The sequence below is a fragment of the Pelophylax lessonae genome (assembly GCF_965119305.1).
Source record: "Pelophylax lessonae genome assembly, chromosome: 8".
Taxonomy (NCBI): Eukaryota; Metazoa; Chordata; class Amphibia; order Anura; family Ranidae; genus Pelophylax; species Pelophylax lessonae.
This window is the reverse complement of record NC_138775.1, coordinates 273,770,033-273,789,959: the sequence shown is the minus strand read 5'-3', so window position 1 is coordinate 273,789,959 and position 19,927 is coordinate 273,770,033. Positions and strand designations below refer to the sequence as shown.

The 19,927-nt window shown below is 46.5% G+C and overlaps 1 protein-coding gene across 2 annotated transcripts in view; it reads right to left on the bottom strand.

Moving 5' to 3' along the window:
* Positions 1-19,704, bottom strand: part of SERBP1 (SERPINE1 mRNA binding protein 1) — a 50,326-nt gene extending 30,622 nt beyond the window's left edge. For both annotated transcript variants that reach the window (XM_082265146.1, XM_082265147.1), the window contains exon 1: positions 19,352-19,704. In XM_082265146.1, coding sequence (XP_082121272.1) covers positions 19,352-19,604 — 253 coding nt within the window. In that variant the 5' untranslated portion in view covers positions 19,605-19,704. The remainder of the gene's footprint in view (positions 1-19,351) is intronic.
* Positions 19,705-19,927: the final 223 nt, after the last annotated feature.

The window sequence follows — 19,927 nt, the reverse complement described above, 5'->3', positions numbered from 1 at the left end:
TACAATGCCTCATGGGATATGTAGTTCCTCAACAGCTGGAGGGCCGTAGTTTGAGGATCCCTGAGCTGCAGCCATAACCCCCATATTGAACTGTAAAGTAATGACGTACATTTACAGTTAGGCGGTCATCAAGTGACTAAGCCAAGAACTAGTATGCAACTCAGCTGTCCGGTATGATTGCCCAACTCAAGCCTTTCAAAAAAGTGTTTCTGCTTCATGACAGTTTAAAGTGCATGTGCTTTTTTTGTACTTCGTTTTGGATAGTGGCAAAGGGTTAGAACACAGACCGGTTTATCTGCCATCTCCTGCTCTATCAGAGAGATTTCCACTCACTTCCTGTCAATGTTTTACACAACAGGAAGTGAGGGGAAATCTTCCAGATTAACAGAAAATGGTTTTACTATAGTAGTGGACATAGTTGCTAAATATTAACCGGAAAAAATAGGTTTCCTGCAATTATTAAAGTTGTAAACATGAATTACATTTATCAGCCCTGGGCACGCCTGACAACCGCTTGCCCGCCCCCCCCCCCCCCCCCGCCAACCCCCCAAAATAGTTTCCAAAGCCGATACTGGACAGTTTAGGCAGCACTAGGACATGCTTTCTTTCCTGCTGCTTGTACGACATATCCCATAATTTCTTACAGTAATAAAGAGAATTAGAAATTGTTTAACCTTCCAACTATTGAGAAACTACAAGTCCCATAAGGCAGTGGTCCTCAACTCCGGTCCTCAGAGCACACTAACAGGCCAGATTTTAAGTATTACCTTGGGGAGATACAGACTAGAGTACTGCAATCACTGAGCAGCAAATGATATCACCTGGGATGTATTTCAGTCATCTTGCAAACCTGGCCTGTTAGTGTGCTCTGAGGGCCAGGGTTGAGGACCACTGCCATAAGGCATTCACAGAGGAATGGAAAACTTGTAGTTCCTCAAAAGCTGGAGGACTGTAGTTTGGTGGCCCCTCTGGGCAGGGAGACAGGGAGGATCTATCATTGATAAAAGGACAGAGGATTCTGCTGCAGCAGCACCAAGCTGCGGTTTCTACTGAATGCAGCCAATGCAAAGGGTGACAGTAAATGTTGTATTTCATGCTGTTCATAGTCACTATGAATCTCGTTCTCTGTATTCTGCTGCTCTCTATCTCCCCCTTCTGGCCATGTCCCCACTGCAGTTGGGGATATTTTGCAGAGCGGTGTAGGCAGCTCTGCACAGGTTACGTTTTCAGTGAGTTTATATTAGGGACGCACAGCTACCGATATCGGTGCGAATACCAAGAATTTTAAAAAGTACTCATGAAAATGCTTCAATACCGGGAACCGATACTTTGCGTCTAAACAAAATGAATGGGTTCAAAGAATCTCATGCAATTTGAACAGGAATGTGGTGCGATTCCTATCCGAATCACATGCAGGTTTCCCGCACTGCTCTTATGTGAACCTAGGCTGAAATCACAGACAAGCCCGGCTTTACACATTAGTGGTGAGGAAAAGGCTTGCAAATTGGACAGGAATCGCAAAACATTCCTGTTCAAATCGCATGCGATTCCTTGCAGTGCGATTTGAGCCCATTCATTTTCAATTACAAAGTATAGGTACATCCGTCGGTGAGCACTTAACCAAAAGTATCGGTACTCGACAAAAAAAAAAAAAAAAAAAAGGTATTGGTGCAACCCTAGCATTTCCTCCCTATTGAGTAACCCATGTGACTTAAGAGTCACAAATGTGTGCGTATACACAGTGGTAAATGACAGCCCATTCCCTCCCTCCTCATCCATGCCCACTAACCAGCTAAGCACAATGAGGGTGGGACATTACATGTAGATTAATGGAGGCTTCATCTCCCTCTTTTACTAGGACACAGATTGGAAGAGCATGACAGCATGTGACAATACCATGTTCTTGTAAAAAAAAAAAAAAAAAATAAAGAATTTATATTTGTATGATAAAACAGTTTATTGATATCAATTTATTTTTAGGCCCCTTTCACACTATTGCGATGCAATTTTACCACGATTTTTCCGCAATTTTGCAGCGCGATGGCAAGGCTATATGCCTCAAAACGCATTAAAATCGTGGCAAAGTAGTGCAGGAACTACTTTGAAGTCGGTGTGACTTCAAAAACGCACTGATATGAATGGGGCTCCTTGAAAATAATGGAAAACGACTTGTCATGCGATTTTGCGGTCCAAAATCGCGGGACAAGTCGCACTAGTGTGAATGGGGCCTAACCCTGTATTCCAAAGGCTATTTTTTTTTTCTTTTACATGTGACCAGCAGCAGCAGAGGACTAAAAGCTCCTCCTGCTTCTGTTTCCCTGCATTTAGGCTGGGAGAGAGCTGGGTCATGTGACAGCTGCATATCGATATCAATCGGAAAAAGGTGTCAATTTTTTTTTTTTATAAAATAATTACAGTGCCATTATCCATATACAGAAAGGAAACGGATAGTGTAAATTAAACAGTGTGTGTTTAGTATCACTTTAAAGTTTAGTTTTACAGACGGCTTCCCTAGAACTAAAGTTTAGTTTTCTAGCCGGATTCCCTTATATGTTTAAGAATAAGATTGCCATTTGCCTTTAACAGAATGGGGACCCCTGCTGTGTATACCGAGGTATTTGGGCAAAGTAAGGTCACCAACATCTTGAAAGGGCTCCAAGGTGAAAACCATGCAAGACTCGGTGATTGACAGCACACCCTGAGCTCCCACAACACACCAAGAATAGACGCCGGGTACTACGACTGCTGAACTGGCTCTGACCGCAGCTGTTGGGAGCCATAAAATGGGGCAAACATGGATTTAGCTACTGCATGCCAATTATAGCTCAAATAACCAATTCCATCCACAGCCCTAAAACTTTAATGTGAACAAGAAATTAAACTTTATAGGTATCATCCTTCTCAGCTAACAATTACTGCCCTAAACTTTTATACCTGGGTGCGGCCACAAAAAGAGCTGGCAATTACACCAGACGTGTTCTACTGTGAACAATGGCTACCACACCCAGGAAAACAGCGACAGGGGCTTCTTCATCTGTTTACACGCTGAGACAGCCCAACAAGCTGCATAGTAAATCCATCAAGGCTTCTATAGCAATGAGAAAGGGTCACGTCACTGGCAATACCAATCATTGTGACATTCTTAGAAAGCATAAGCTTTAAAGAGGAGTTCCAGCCTGTAATTTTTTATTTTTTTTTTTTTAAACAGACAGCAGCACTGCTGACTATAAGGGCACTTACCTGTCCAGGGATCCCACAATGTCGGCACCCCAAACCGATTCGTCCATCTGCCTGGGGTGAGGGCATTGCAAGTAAGGGAAACTGGCAGTGAAGCCTTTAGGCTATTCCAAGGACCACTCAAAATTTGGCATTTACACTCACTTTCATTCCTGATGACATGGATAATTAAAGCCATCTCCCCAACGGGGACACAGACCGCAATAAACCCTCAGAAGGGGGGGGGGGGGGCAGCACTTGTAGTCCTCATGCATTTAATGAAGCCATATCACAGTGATGACAGATTCGGCAGAACCAGGATAAGGCCCCATGCACACTGGGGCAGAAAAAAATGCTCAGAGCGTTTTTTGTACAGATTAGCGTTTTTTTTTTTTCCTAGCAGAAAGCTCCAATAAGAAACGCAAACCAGAAGGGTTTTTTTTCCCTGCCTCTAAACGCTGAGCTCAAAATATCCATGTAATCGTCCTAATGTGCATGACACATAGGATAACATTGAGCAGCTTCTACAGGCACAACAAAACTCCTGTAGAAGCAGCGATTTTTAAGCCGGTGTGCATGGAGCCTTAAACAGCAACGCTTTGGGGCCCTGACAGACCTCTTCCTGAGGGCCCATGCACACTGCGCTTTAAAAAAAAAAAAAACACTGCTTCTAGAGGAGTTTTGCCTGCAGTAGCAGCTCAATGTTATCCTATGAGTCCATGCACATTAGAACGTTTAGGAGGCAGAAACAAAAAACCTTCTTGATCGTATTTTTGAGAGGAGCTTTCAGACCGAAAAAAAAAAAAAAAAATGCTTAACGCTTCTAAACACAGCGTTTAGGGGCGTTTGCGTTTTCAAGTGTACGTTACAAAAGGAGCAGAGGGGAATGATTTGGCAAGCATGCGTGTAAAAAAATAAGATGCCCATAAGCTCTCCTAAATTCTTGTGCAGTATGAGATACTATGAGCATTTTTAATGTGGGAGTAAACTCCCATGCATAAATTTGTACCTATAGGTACTGTAAATATCTCCTAAACATGACCCGTTTCAGGAGATCTTTAATGTAACAGCAGCCGGTGACTTTAAGGGACCATGCAGACACCCCATCTAGTGCATTTTTTTACTTTTTAGTGTTTTTCTGCCAGAAATCTCCTCTCAACAAACGCAAACCAGGACTCTCATAGGCCTTTATTGATCAGTCCTACACAGTTTTTACGTGCTATGGTGATCTTTGCAATGTATCCCACAGTTCCCTGGGGGACGGACACATGCTTCTGTTGAAGCAATGGGTTTTTGAGAATTGTTCTATTTTTTGATACTGGCAGTTTGAGTCTTCTCTACCTATTGATACACCCTACTGATACACTTAGGCCCCTTTCACACTAGTGCGACTTGTCCCGCGATTTTGGACCGGAAAAAAAAAAAAAAAACCACATGACAAGTCGTTTCCCATTATTTTCAATGAGCCCATTCATATCAGTGAGTTTTGAAGTTGCACTGACTTCAAAGTAGTTCCTGCACTACTTTGACATGATTTTCATGCGTTTTGAGGTATATAGCCCTGAGCCATTGCTCAAAATTGCGGCAAAGTCACATCACAAAATTGCTGTAAAATCGCGTCGCATAAGTGTGAAAGGGGTCTTATGCTTTCCTATATGCAAAAAAAAAAAAAAAACACACACTGCACATCAGAAGTGTTTTTTCTGCCTCTGACGGTAGAGCTTAAAGTGATTGTAATTAGGGATGCACCGAATAATCGGCGGCCGAACATTATTCAGCCGAAAATAGAAAAAATAGCACTTTCGGTGTTCAGCCGAATAAGTCAAAAGGCCGAATAATTTTGTGCCGAACAATAGGGCTGAACGATAGTCGATATGATATCGACTATCGTTCTGTGGCCGTAGGCGATATTCATATCGCCGAGGTCACGATATTTACAGGGGGAAGGGACTCGGAGGAGGACAGGAGGACTCACAGACTTCCGTGTTAGGCAGGGGAAGCCGGGACACTTCAGCGGTGAGCATACATACATTACTCACTCATGCACTGCAGCCCGCCCCATACATTCAGTGAGTCTTACTCTCCTCCCTAGTTTTTTCAATGGCACATTCAGGAAGCCAATCACGCCATGATTAGCTGCACAGCGAACCAATCACGCGTGCCTGCACACCTGATTGGTTCCGCTGTGCCGCTACTCACAGCGTGATTGGCTTCCTGAATGTGCCATTGAAAAAACTAGGAAGGAGAGTAAGACTCACTGAATGTGTGGGGCGGGCTGCAGTGCACGAGTGAGTAATGTATGTATGCGGCTGTGCTCCTTTCCAGGCTCCTACTAGTCCACCTCCAGCCTCCTACTACCACCACTATGAGAGACTGTCTGTCACTGTATAATCTGATCGAGTCCACACTGACACTGACTGACTGTCACTGAGTAATTGTTGTTACTACATTAACCCTGACCTGCCCAGTGCCCTGTATCTGCAATTAAAATTTACAAGGCTGCCTGCATGCTTCCTGATTTCCATTCCCAGCATCCTTCCCAATCCCTACAGTGTCACTAACATTAACCCTATGGTACAAGGCTGCAGTGTGCACTGAATCCCATTCCCTACAGTAACATTTAGGGAGAGAGAGAGACATGAGAGGACAAGAGAGAGAGAGTGAGAGGACAAGAGAGAGAGAGAGAGAGAGAGAGAGAGACACGAGGACAAAAAATTGGCAAAATAAATGGAAAAAATGCAAAACACCGCGTTCGGTATTCGGCCTTCGGCCAAACATTTTATTATTATTCGGCTTCGGCCAAGAATTTCATTTCGGTGCATCCCTAATTGTAATTTCAGTTTTTATTGGGGGTAAAAAACAAAAACATGTTATATACTTACCTGCTCTGTGCAGTTGGTTTTGCAGAGTGGTCCGAATCCTCTCCTCAGGTCCCTCCTCGGCTCTCCTGGCCCCTCCCTTCTGTTGAGCTGCTTGCTGTGGTGGCACCCAATCCACAGCTCCCTGTATCTATTAAGACGCAACAGCAGTGGTAGCCAATGGCACCAAGTATTCGGGGGGGCTGCTGCATAAAGAAAGGCTTTTTATCTTAATGCATAGAATGCATTGAGATAAAAAAAAAAAACCTTCTGACTTTACAGCTACTTTAAAATATGCCTCTAAATCACCCAATGTGCATAGACACTAGAGCTGCATGATTAATCGTTAAAATTGCGATCGCGATTCACCCCCCTCCCCATCACGATCCTAAAAATGGCATGTTCAATTCTTACAGAGCTGTTCTCTGTAAGCAGCTTTGAAAAAAAAAAAAAAAAAGCCTCTGGCAAATGTTTGTCAACATTGTTAAGGCTGCTAGAGAACTATAAAACAATGTTTTACAATGTATCATTTCCTTCTTTTAGATCAAAAGGAATAAACTTCATTCTGTGAGGGTAGTTTAACCTCTTAAAGACTAAGCTTTTTTCTGAAGCTTAAAAATCTGTATTTTTTGCTAGAAAATTACTCAGAACCCCCATACATACTATATATATATATATATATAATTTTTTTTTTAGCAGAGACCCTAGAGAATAAAATGCCGATTGTGGCAATCTTTTATGTCATACTGTATTTGCGCAGAAGTCTTTTAAACGCAGTTTAAAAAAAAAAATTAACAATAATTAGCCGAATTTTTTTGTATAATGTAAAATTTTTATTTATTCTAAGTAAGGCTCGGTTCACACTTGTGCGATGCAGGAACACTGCGAATACGCAGCGTGTTCCTGCATCGCTTCCGCACATCTGGCAGTTCACACTGCCATATGCGATACGCTGGGGGTGTCAATTAAAAGTTAGCGACACCCCCAGTTTGATCGCATATCGCAGTGCGATCTGCAAGTACGCACAGAATCAGATCGCACAAGTGTGAACCACTGTGCGATCCGATTTAAATGCGGCTCAAAAAATGCCTCCTGTACGTCTTTGGTGCGGATGCAGTGCGAATTCAGCCTTACAAAGTGTATGGCTGAAATTCGCACTGCACATGAGATCGCATGTAATGAAGGAGCAGTGCGCTCCGAATTACATGGGATCTCCGCGGCCGCACAAGTGTGAACCGGCACCAACATTAATTGTGATTCTCATTTTATCCAGAATCGTGCAGCTCTAATGGACACACAGGAGAACATTGAGCTGTGTCTACAGGCAAAACACAAATCTCCTGTAGAAGCAGCGATTTAGGCCAAATGTACATGGACCCTTATGCTGCTTTTTCTGCCAGAGGTTCTGGCATTTTTTCTGCTCCTAATGTGCATGGGCCCTTAAGGGTGACACAGGCTGTGGCTGCTTACTATGCCTGCTTCTGTATATTCTGCTGTCACTGTTGCAAGATGACCTCATTAAAAGCATTAAGGACTACTGGCAGAGTGCTGTCTTCTTCTGAGCTGTAATATGGTACAATTATGAGCTGCCCGGTGCTGGAGGATTTGTTGCAATCAGTAAAACCCTGACTGAGGTTCTAACCCCTCACTATTCCATTGAAATAAAAAAAAAAAAAAAGCAGCCTTAAAGAATTTCTAAACCCAATCACTAGAACCTCATAAGTTTTAACAGATTATAATTGTTTCAAAAGGTAACCATCCTTCCTTGTTCAGACCTTTCCTATATAAAGTGAATCTATTCCAGCCTTCAATTGTTCTCTGTTGTCATCCTGTTACACGGAGAACACAAGCATGCTGACACGTTGCTCCAGCGTGTTCCACCATTGTCCCTTCAGGAAGGCTGCCATGAAAGTGACTTGCAGGAGTAGCTGCTGGAGAGAATTCAGACAGAAAGCTGCTGGTGATCAGTGATGTGAATATACAAAGGATGAGGGGAAAAAAAAAAAAAGGTAATAGTTTATAGTATGATCCGGTCACACCAGCAGCCTCGTTAATTGAAGGGCCACTGGTGTGCGCTAGGAGGACCCCACAAGTGATGATCCATGAGCATTGCAGGGTTTTTTTTTCTTCATCTTGAAACTTTATTGAAGGGTCACAAGCGACATTTTATTGGGTTCTATTGAATACAGCAGTGTTGCAGTAGTTTGCGCATACGCAGTACTTTTTTCATTGCACACCTCTAGCCATGCAGTGCTATGAACCAAGGCAATTGACCTTGTCTTTGTATTGAGACTGTGCCCGGCAATACTGGTGGTGACATAATGGAGTAAATTAGCCCTCAATGTTTCACTACAACACATGAGGATCTCATTTTCATGGTCCATGCCAGCACTATATAAAACATCAGCCACTCCACAAACTAAGCCATGGCTGGCAGGAATGATGGGTTTTAAAGTGACATTAGGGCCAGATTCACATTTGTTGCGACCGCGGCTCACAGCAGGGGCCCGGTGCGTCCCTGTTTATAGATTCGGGTGCGAATCAGATCCGAATTTCCAGCCTGAATTTGCTCCTGATTCAGAGCCAAAGATGCACAGGACCCTTTCCAAATGTGGATTGCGGCCACCCCGGAGGTGTGTGAACTGGCTCCATTGAGAACCGGTCAGTCTCTTGTCATGCGAATTGGATTTGGGGAAATCCACATCAATTTGCATAAGTGTAAACCCAGCCTCAGGCCTAGTTCATACTAGCATTAAAAGCAGGTGTTTGGGGGGGGGGGGGTTAATTTCCCCCTCAAACACCTATGCAAATAATACAATGGACAGCACACAGTGCTGTTCACATCATCAAAACATGAAGTGTTAAGCCTCATGCACATGGGACGTTTTTACAGCGGTTGTTTGTGGCATCAGATGTTTTTTTCTGCAGCCAGCAAACTCCCCAGCATGTTATCCTGTGTGTCCATGCACACACAGGCTGCTAGCAGTTTTTGGGCGGGGGCGTTTTCTGGCTGGAAAACAACTCAGAACTACTAGTGGGTTATAAGAGATTTCCAGCTGTAAAAACGCTCCTGAAAAACGAGGCTATTCTCAACACCTGTGATAGATCCTTGGTGTGTTGGTGAATATGTATGTACACCTGTGATAGATCCTTGGTGTGCTGGTGAATATGTATGTACACCTGTGATAGATCCTTGGTGTGTTGGTGAATATGTATGTACACCTGTGACAGATCCTTGCTGTGCTGGTGAATATGTATGTACACCTGTGATAGATCCTTGGTGTGTTGGTGAATATGTATGTACACCTGTGACAGATCCTTGCTGTGCTGGTGAATATGTATGTACACCTGTGATAGATCCTTGGTGTGTTGGTGAATATGTATGTACACCTGTGATAGATCCTTGGTGTGCTGGTGAATATGTATGTACACCTGTGATAGATCCTTGGTGTGTTGGTGAATATGTATGTACACCTGTGATAGATCCTTGGTGTGCTGGTGAATATGTATGTACACCTGTGACAGATCCTTGGTGTGTTGGTGAATATGTATGTACACCTGTGACAGATCCTTGCTGTGCTGGTGAATATGTATGTACACCTGTGATAGATCCTTGGTGTGCTGGTGAATATGTATGTACACCTGTGATAGATCCTTGGTGTGTTGGTGAATATGTATGTACACCTGTGATAGATCCTTGGTGTGCTGGTGAATATGTATGTACACCTGTGATAGATCCTTGGTGTGCTGGTGAATATGTATGTACACCTGTGATAGATCCTTGGTGTGCTGGTGAATATGTATGTACACCTGTGACAGATCCTTGGTGTGCTGGTGAATATGTATGTACACCTGTGACAGATCCTAGGTGTGTTGGTGAATATGTATGTACACCTGTGACAGATCCTTGGTGTGTTGGTGAATATGTATGTACACCTGTGATAGATCCTTGGTGTGTTGGTGAATATGTATGTACACCTGTGACAGATCCTTGGTGTGTTGGTGAATATGTATGTACACCTGTGATAGATCCTTGGTGTGTTGGTGAATATGTATGTACACCTGTGATAGATCCTTGGTGTGTTGGTGAATATGTATGTACACCTGTGACAGATCCTTGGTGTGTTGGTGAATATGTATGTACACCTGTGACAGATCCTTGGTGTGTTGGTGAATATGTATGTACACCTGTGATAGATCCTTGGTGTGTTGGTGAATATGTATGTATCTGGCAGGTAGGGGGGAGGCTGATAGGTGGGGGGGGGGCTGTGTCAGAAAACAAAAATGCACGTTTAGCAAATTCCAGGGGCGAAGGAACCATCAGAATCCGATCACAGCACCAAAAAACAGGATCACTGAGAGCCTAGAAAGTACTGTACAGGAATAAATACACATGGAGTCTTTAAACCAGACTTTGGTGTCACTTTTAGACCAAACTGTCAGCTCTTCAGCCCAGAAATAACATATATAAATGTAAAAGAAAGCAATAGGTCATTATATATATATATACACACACACAATAGTATTAAGGAAAGCACTATGTATCTATATCGATGTACATCTATTCCTGTGGAACTACAAGTCCCAGCACCGCCTGCACACTTCTCCATGCTCCGTAGATCAGACATGTGTGGACAGGCCGCGACGCTCACGAGTCACGTGGCCGAGATAAACAAGCCCCTCCTCCCGCCGCGCACTGAACGATCCCCTCCCGCGATGCCATGACAAGCCGGGCCCCGCCTCTACTACACCACGCGGTGAGCGCACCTTCTCCCGCCACAACCCTCGCTCCGCCCTCCCCAGTGACAGCACCACGTGCCGAGCCACCGCTCCAACCCCCCATCCCCGGAAGTGCCGCACGATACAGGCGTGGTGCGGGAACACGTGCTGGGGAACCGCGGCCTCCGCAATGCACCGACCGCCATCGGTACGACACCGGAAATATGAAACGCTCCCCCCGCAGCTGCGCACTAAACCCCCCCCTCTACAATGAATCTAAAGCTGATCCTGCATTTCAGGTTTGGATCTAGTAGGGAATGGTGACAACACACAGCCGTTTTGCTTCTTTGTCTCATAGGGGTGATTCCCCTTCACTTCCGGTCCTGTAGATACAACAGGAAGAATGGGATGTCCCCAAGTGAAGGAAACCCTACTTGTAAGATCTCCCCCTAATTCATCTTCTGTGACAACTTAGAAATTCTACATTTCCCATCACTGAGAGGGGTCACCACATCGGTGGTGTGACTGACACTTCCCAAACATAATGCCTGGGCACCCAATTGCGCCCCCCCAAAATCAGCTGATAACCACAGACCCGTTATAATACGATTGTACAATCTGTAAGGTGGCCATACACAGCACAATCTGACCATACAATCACCCAATCTGTATCCACTGGCCCTTACACTACCATGGCGTTTCACATCGCGGGTGGAACTCTGCCTGTGATTGCGAATCGCCACAAAACACACGATTCGCTTGCGATCCTCGTTACGGTCAATGGTGCCCCAATCATCGCGCAATTTTGCAGCCGTTGTCGCACAACGAATCGTAAATCCCACAGACAGAATCACTGGACGTCTGTCGCCCAATATATGTTTTTGGGCGACAATCCCAGCAAAACCATGCCGCAAATGCCATTGAAAGTAATGGGGACTGCAAGCATGTCCACCGGCAATTTGGGATTGCGGCCTTTCTGCTCACCACCCGGAACGCCATGGTGTGAAGGAAGCCTTAAGGTAAAAAAACGTTTTTGTGACTTTAGCAACAATATAAGGCTCACCATACACATTACAATCTGACTATACAACCAACTTTAGATGCACCTAAACTATGTAATAGGAGGACCGACCCAATCTACACAATCAGTTTGTATCCGATCTAGTAGGCCCTTGCACTACATACTTGTTTAACAGATGCAAGACCTGGTTTACGCCAGCACAACTTTGAAATCACACTACTTCAGCGTGCTTCCAAAGCCCCAGATCAGTGCGATTTGGACTTCTGATTTCATTGTGGCTTGCAACTTAATTTACCAGAAGTCACTACAGGATGCAAGGAGATCACAAAAAAAGAAGTGCAGGAACATTTCAGTGGTAACGATATGAACGATTCCATTGCCGGCAATTGAGTGCCACCTATGCCATTTTGAACTGTCAAATCGCATGACAAATTGCACTAGTGTGAACGGGGGCTAAAAGGAGATTATATAGTGTATGGTCAGCCTAAAAGCCATACATTGTTCCAGATCTGGCTCTACAGCCCCCCCCCCCCCCAGGGGAAATATAACAGAGATCCCAGCCCTCTGCAGGTACTGAACATTTCTATTAAAAGTATGGCCAAAGCTATTTTGGCTGTACTCCTCCTGTGGATTATTGGAGTACTTCATTCTGCACTGCTGTGACCTGTTTTCAGCCAACAGCAGGCTTAAATCCCCTCAGCTGGTCCAGGCTCGGGGAAGATCCCGACTTTACAGTCAGGATCCACCAAGATGCCCGGAGCGGTAGCTGGTTCAGCAAGTTGCTCCCTCCCCTCCACAGCCTGATGCTCCATTGAGTGCTGAAAGGGGGGGGGGGGGCAGAGAGCCAGAGACTGACAGTCATCGCTCTAACTGAAGACCCAAGAGCCGAGTGATCAGCAGTCTGATCGCTCAGTTCTCAGCCTTAGAGGGGGGGGGGGGGGGGGACAGCTGTAGATAGGATCGGTTGCAGCCATCAAGGCAAGTAGGATTTTTTTTTTAAGCCAAATTTCTTTAAGAACAATGGAATTGGGAACTCCGTCTCCTGGCTTATACCACACACACCCCATAGAATTCATCCACTTGCAGGTACAGCGCATCCACAATTCTCCCCCTCCGGTACAGGATTTAGTGCCCATCCCTGGTAAGGTACACAACTCAAGTATTTTCCTTCCTAGAATATAATAGAGGCTCACCAACCATATCCTCCCATCTGACTGAAGTGTCACCTGATCTAATACACAACATTGTATCCTTCTGTACATCAACCTGCACTCTGCATAACACAGGATACAAAGTATTCTTCCAAAGATATCACACCAACCAGTATCCACCTCACACAAGTGTTACTGGAGATCTGTTACTCTGGAAGAATACTTTGTATCCTGTGTTATGCATTGTACAGGTTCATGCCCAGCAGTGGTAATTTCATGCACTAAACTATTTTTGTTGACTAAACACTATTTTAGTTCCGGTTCACATTTGTGCGATGCAGGAACGCTGAATATGCAGCGTGTTCCCGCATCCGCACATCTGGCAGTTCACACTGCCATATGCGATAGGCAGGGGGTGTCAATTAAAAGTTAACACCCCCAGTTGCGATTGCATATCGCAGTGCGATCTGCAAGTTCGCACAGGATCGGATCGCACTAGTGTGAACCACTGTGCGATCCAATTATTAGGCGGCTCAAAAAATGCCTCCTGTGCGAGTTTGCTGCGGATGCGCTGCGAATTCAGCCATACAAAGTGTATGGCTGAACTCGCATCCGCACATGAGATCGCATGTAATGAAGGAGCAGCGCGCTCCGAATTACATGCGATCTCGCAAACCGCAGAAGTGTGAACCGGCACTTAGTCTACTAAAATACAAACAATTTAGACGACTAAAATACAACTAAAACAGCATTTTAGTCATAAGACTAAAATACAATTAAAAACGGCATTAGTCAAAAGATTATGACTAAAACGGAATAGAAAATTGACATAAAAATTAAACACTACTCTGCTGGCCATTTCTAAATCATACAAGAACTAGGGGGCATCCATCTACTGAGCTGCTGAAAGAGGGAAAAAAAATAAATACTTTTCTTATATTTAATAATTAGTGTTGGTAATATATTTGGGGAATTATTTGCAGTGACATTACAGCCAACAGTTTACAGTTTTTGGGGTTTGTTGTATTTTAAAGTCTCACTTCTGTTTGTCAAAAAAGCAATATTTTTGTTTATGAAACTTGGTTTTATTTATAAAGTAATTTATCACAATGGCTATTAAACTGTGTCTGTAGTGCATGCTCAAACAAACATTCGATTATTACTCCAGGAGTATGTATATATATATATATATATATATATATATATTAGTTTGGAAATTCTAGAGAAATGTTTAAATAATGCATTACAATTTACCTACACCCATTCGATTTGTAGTGGACTAAAATGTGTAAGATTTTAGTAGACTAAAATATGAAAAATAATTCAGTTGACTAAAATACGACTAAAACTAAAATAGCATTTTAGTTAAAGCCTATAACAAACTAAATTGAAATTTGCTGCCAAATTTAACCAATGGTGCCCAGGAGGACACTTTTTACAATGTATGCAATAGAGCAGTGGTCCTCAACCCTGGCCTACAGGGCCCACTAACAGGCCAGATTTTAGGTATTACCTTGGGGAGATGCAGACTAGAGTACTGCAATCACTGAGCAGCAAATGATATCACCTGGGATGTATTTCAGTTATCTTGAAAATCTGGCCTGTTAGTGGGCCCTGTAGGCCAGGGTTGAGGACCACTGCAATAGATGACAGAGGGGTGCACAGGATTCATTTTATTATCCTTCTAACCTGACTAGAACCCATCTCAACTCCTACACTAATCCTCAATTCTGGAAGATACTTCCCCCATTCCATGCCGACCACAGAAGTGCCACGAACTACCAGCACCTAGTTACTGGGGCTAAAAACAACTGATTGCCTGTATAGGGAGTACCAGAGGACACATGGGGGCTTGGATACATGTGGGGGCGCCCCAATGCACACACAAGGGGGGGGGGGGTCTCCCATTACCCAGTCAGTCTACAACCAAACTATTAGACATTAAATGGAACAATTCCTCTACTTTGAGTTTTTAATTACATAGTTACATAGTAGGTGAGGTTGAATAAAGACAATAGTCCATCCAGTTAAACCTGTGTAGGTGTGTGTGGCTGTGATCATCTCACATACCCCCTATGTTCTGATCCCTGAGATCTATGTCCAAGAGTTGAATGATAATTGTTTGACATTTATCATTATCTGTGTTATTTTGTTTATAAAACATTTTTCATGAACCCTGGCCTGTTTCCTATGCACTTTATTACTTTAGCACGCATTGTTTAGTTTTACACAGGAAAAAAAGCACCAAAAAGGTTTTTCAAACTTGCATGCATTTCGTTTTTTTTTTAATATAAAAGCATGCTTGGGGTCCCACCAGTGGGGAGCCCCCCCCCCCCAAAACAGATGAAACAGGAAGCAACAGATTGAAATGCAGGCCTCTACTGTAGAAAACACCCCCCTCTAAGTGAAAGTAGAACTGACAGTGGGTGGAGCTACTGGAAAACCACAGGGCTACAAGTAGTACATAGCTTCAGGCAATTTCCTGGACTACAGGACGAGTTCACATTGGACTCCTAAAACTTCTGGCACAAAAGCATAAAGGAGCCGATATAAGAGGTGTGACCTTATTCAGGTGTAAATTACGGGTAAGAAAGGCTCTGCTATGGACTCTGCTCACACCCCGGTACTTCCAGCATCACACACACAACTGCCATTATCTACTTCATAGTAATTTGCCGATTGGTAAAGCTGTAGGATCAGCCAATCAGCAAGTTGCTGACCCACAAAAAGCAAGCATTATCTAGAATGGACTTCAGTGTCTCCTCATTTCCTCTGGGTCAGCGACTCTCACTATAGTAAACCCAGAGGATCAGCACGTTGGGATGTTTACAGTCATCATTTCTACCATGCCAGGCTTCCATATTACCAGAAGAAAGCAGCATCCCATTACTACCCACCCCCCCTGCTTGGGGGAGGGGGTGGGAGGAAACCCTTGACATGCATACACTCAGTCTGGACACCCAACTCAAAGCAATGGAGGAGTTCCCTCAACTAATCAGCATGGGGGAGGGGGGGGGGGTCAATGATGCCCCACCAGAGCACTGATATTGGGACACTATGGTGCAGAGTACCCCTCCCCCAGAGCATGAATACAACAGAGAGCCCATGGGATGCACTCCTATTCATTTACCCCCTCACCCATTGCATGAGTACAGGGAACAAGGACATCAATATGGTGACACTTAAAGTGCTGCATACATTCAGTACACCCCTCCCCCATAATGTGAGTACAAGTGACAGCGCCCCCAGTACATTCATAATAAATGTACCCCCATATTCAGTACATCCCTCCCCCATCACGTGATTACAAGTGACAGCACCCCCCTGGGTACATTCATAATAAATGTACCCCATATTCAGTACACCCCTCCCCCATCATGTGAGTACAAATGACAGAGCCCCCAGTACATTGATAATGAACCCCCTCCTCCCCATAAACGCATGAGCACATCTAAGAGACAATCTATGTTACCTTACATGGGCAGACCCAGGCCTGTGCACTACAGGGTCATAATGCCACTACAGAAAGCACAGCACACATTCAGGGGGGCACACGGATACTAGATGACCTCTGCACTGAACACATTCAGAGGGGCACACAAGTACTAAGATTGTTTATCTAGAAGTCCTCTAAGCCATAGGGGGTTGGCAAAGCTTCCTGGGGCCTCACCATGCACAGAGCACACAGGGGGGCACCTACGTCCACAAGGGCACACTGGTACTAGATATCTGAGGAACTCCAAGCCATAAGGTATGAGCAGGACTTCCATGGGCCTCACCATGGAGAGCGTACACAGGGCCACATGGTGATCACTGATCTAGGAAGCACTCCAAGCCAAAGAGGCCCCACTATGGACAGAGCACATAGCTGTGCAACTATATTCAGAGGGGCACTCTATCATTAGGCAATCTCTTCTCTAGGAAGTCCTCCAAGCTGTAGAGTGTTCCTAGAATGTCCAGGGGCCCCACCACAGAAGGTGCAAACAGTGGTGCAGCTATATTCAGAGACATACTGATACTAAGTGATCTCAGATCCAGGATGCAATCTAAGCGTAGAATGTCAAGTCTTACAAGGGACCCACTATGGAGAGCACACAGGCATAAAAATATATCTCTAAGACCTCCTGGCAATAGAGTGTGAGCAGAGCTTCCTGGGACCCCACCATAGAGAATGCACACAGGAGGTGCAGTTATAGTCAGAGGGGCACGCTAGTACTAGGTGAGCATTATATGCAGGAAGTCCTCCAATCATAGGGTATTAGAGCTTCCAAGGGCCCCACCGTGGACAGCAGAGCTTCCATGGGCCTCACCATAGAGAATGCACCAATCATAGGGTATTAGAGCTTCCATGGGCCTCACCATTGGCAGTGCACAAAGTGGTGCAACTATATTCAGAGGGGCACACTCATACTATGTGATCTCTTACATGGGAAATCCTCTGAGCTGTAGAGGACTAGCAGAGCTTCCAAGGGCCCCACCGTGAAAAGCACAGCTTCCAAGGGCCCCACCGTGAAAAGCACAGCTTCCAAGGGCCCCACCGTGAATGGTGCAACTAGGGGCACGCTCATACTAGGCGATCTGTAACATGGGAAATCCTCTGAGCTGTAGAGTACTAGCACAGCTTCCATGGGCCCCACCGTGGAAAGCACAGCTTCCATGGGCCCCACCGTGGAAAGCACAGCTTCCAAGGGCCCCACCGTGGAAAGCACAGCTTCCAAGGGCCCCACCGTGGAAAGCACAGCTTCCAAGGGCCCCACCGTGGAAAGCACAGCTTCCAAGGGCCCCACCGTGGAAAGCACAGCTTCCAAGGGCCCCACCGTGGAAAGCACAGCTTCCAAGGGCCCCACCGTGGAAAGCACAGCTTCCAAGGGCCCCACCGTGGAAAGCACAGCTTCCATGGGCCCCACCGTGGAAAGCACAGCTTCCATGGGCCCCACCGTGGAAAGCACAGCTTCCATGGGCCCCACCGTGGAAAGCACAGCTTCCAAGGGCCCCACCGTGGAAAGCACAGCTTCCAAGGGCCCCACCATGAATGGTGCAACTAGGGGCACGCTCATACTAGGCGATCTGTAACATGGGAAATCCTCTGAGCTGTAGAGTACTAGCACAGCTTCCATGGGCCCCACCGTGGAAAGCACAGCTTCCATGGGCCCCACCGTGGAAAGCACAGCTTCCAAGGGCCCCACCGTGGAAAGCACAGCTTCCAAGGGCCCCACCGTGGAAAGCACAGCTTCCAAGGGCCCCACCGTGGAAAGCACAGCTTCCAAGGGCCCCACCATTGGCAGTGCACAAAGTAGTGCAACTATATTCAGAGGGGCACGCTCATACATGGGAAATCCTCTGAGCTGTAGAGGACTAGCAGAGCTTCCAGGGGCCCCACTGTGGATAGTACAACTATATTCAGAGGGGCACACTCATACTAGGTGATCTTACATGGGAAGTCCCCCGAGCTGTAGAGTATAAGAGGTTCCATGGGCCTCACCATGGATGGAACACATAGAAGTGCATCTATAATCAAAAGGGACATAATACTAGGGGATATGAAGTCATATCAGCACAGCTTCCAGGGGCCCCACCATGGAAAGCACAGCTTCCAGGGGCCCCACAGTGGATGGTGAAACTATATTCAGAGGGGCACACTCATACTAGGTGAGCTCTTACATGGAAAGGCCCCTGAGCTGTAGAGTACTAGAAGAGGTTCCATGGGCCCCACCATGGACGGAGCACACAAGGGTGCATCTATACTCAGAGGGGCACACTAGTAATAGATGATATCCTATATAGGAAGTCCTCCAGAGTGTAGATTACCTGCACTTCCAGGGACCCCCACCATCGGGGGAGGGGGTGCACATGCTGCTGATATGTGGCCCTCAGCCCGGGGTCAAGACATGGGGGGCTGGATAAAGGGGACACGTGCAGCAGGGAAAGTCCCCTTCTAGTGCCAGGGGCCCCACTATGGACAGTGCACAGAGGTGCAGCTATATCCTGGGGGGGCCCCCAACAGCACGGCCTCCAGGGGGGGCCCCACCATGGACAGCACACACTGGGGGGCCCCACCATGGACAGCACGGCCTCCAGGGGACCCCCACCATGGACAGCACACACTGGGGGGCCCTGTAATGCACAGTACGGCCTCCAGGGGGCCCCACCACAGACAGCACACACAGGGGTGCCGCTATACTCAGGAGGTGCACGTGGTGCTGAAGTGTGGCCCTCAGCCTGGAGTCAGGACACACGAGGGGGCCACACGTGCAGCAGACATAGGGGCCCCAGACAGCGCTAGGGGCCCCCAGCACGAAGCCGCGTAGCGTTAAGAAGCCCTTGGCCACCCCTCCCCCCGACAGCCCGTGGCCCTTGGCACGAGGCGGGCCCCTCCCCCCGCTCACCTTCCTTCTTGAGGGCCACAGGCGGCGCGGCCTCCTCCTTCTTGTCGGGCAGGGGGTTCCTGCGGTCCTTCTGGGACTCCTTCCTAGGCTGTTTGGCGGCCTGGGCGGCGGTCTTGGCCTGGGCTCCCCCCGCCTCCTTCTTCTTGTTTTCGGCCGCCTTCAGCACCTCGAACGGGTCGGATTCGTCATCGAATAGCTGGTCGAAACGATTAGTGACGACGCAGCCGAAGCCTTCTTGCAGATGCCCGGGCATTGTGGCCCCTGTCCTGGCGGATGTCCTCAGATTACGGCGAGGGCCCGGAGCGCGCAGCTCGCTTGAAAGATGGCCGGGAAAGAGGTTGTCTTCTCTTCCGGCGCCAGGGACATCCGGGACATGGGCGCGCGGGGGGCGACGGGAGTCGTAGGCGGGGGAGAGGTGCGCGCAGTGGGTGTGGGCGGCGCTCTACACTACAACTCCCGGCGTGCACCGCGGCCGCATTGTGCGCTGTGTGTTGTGCTGCCTGTCAGTGACATGAGGGAGAGCTGAGGAGATACATTGGGGGAGGGGAGAGGACTCTCTCCACCAATACATAGAAC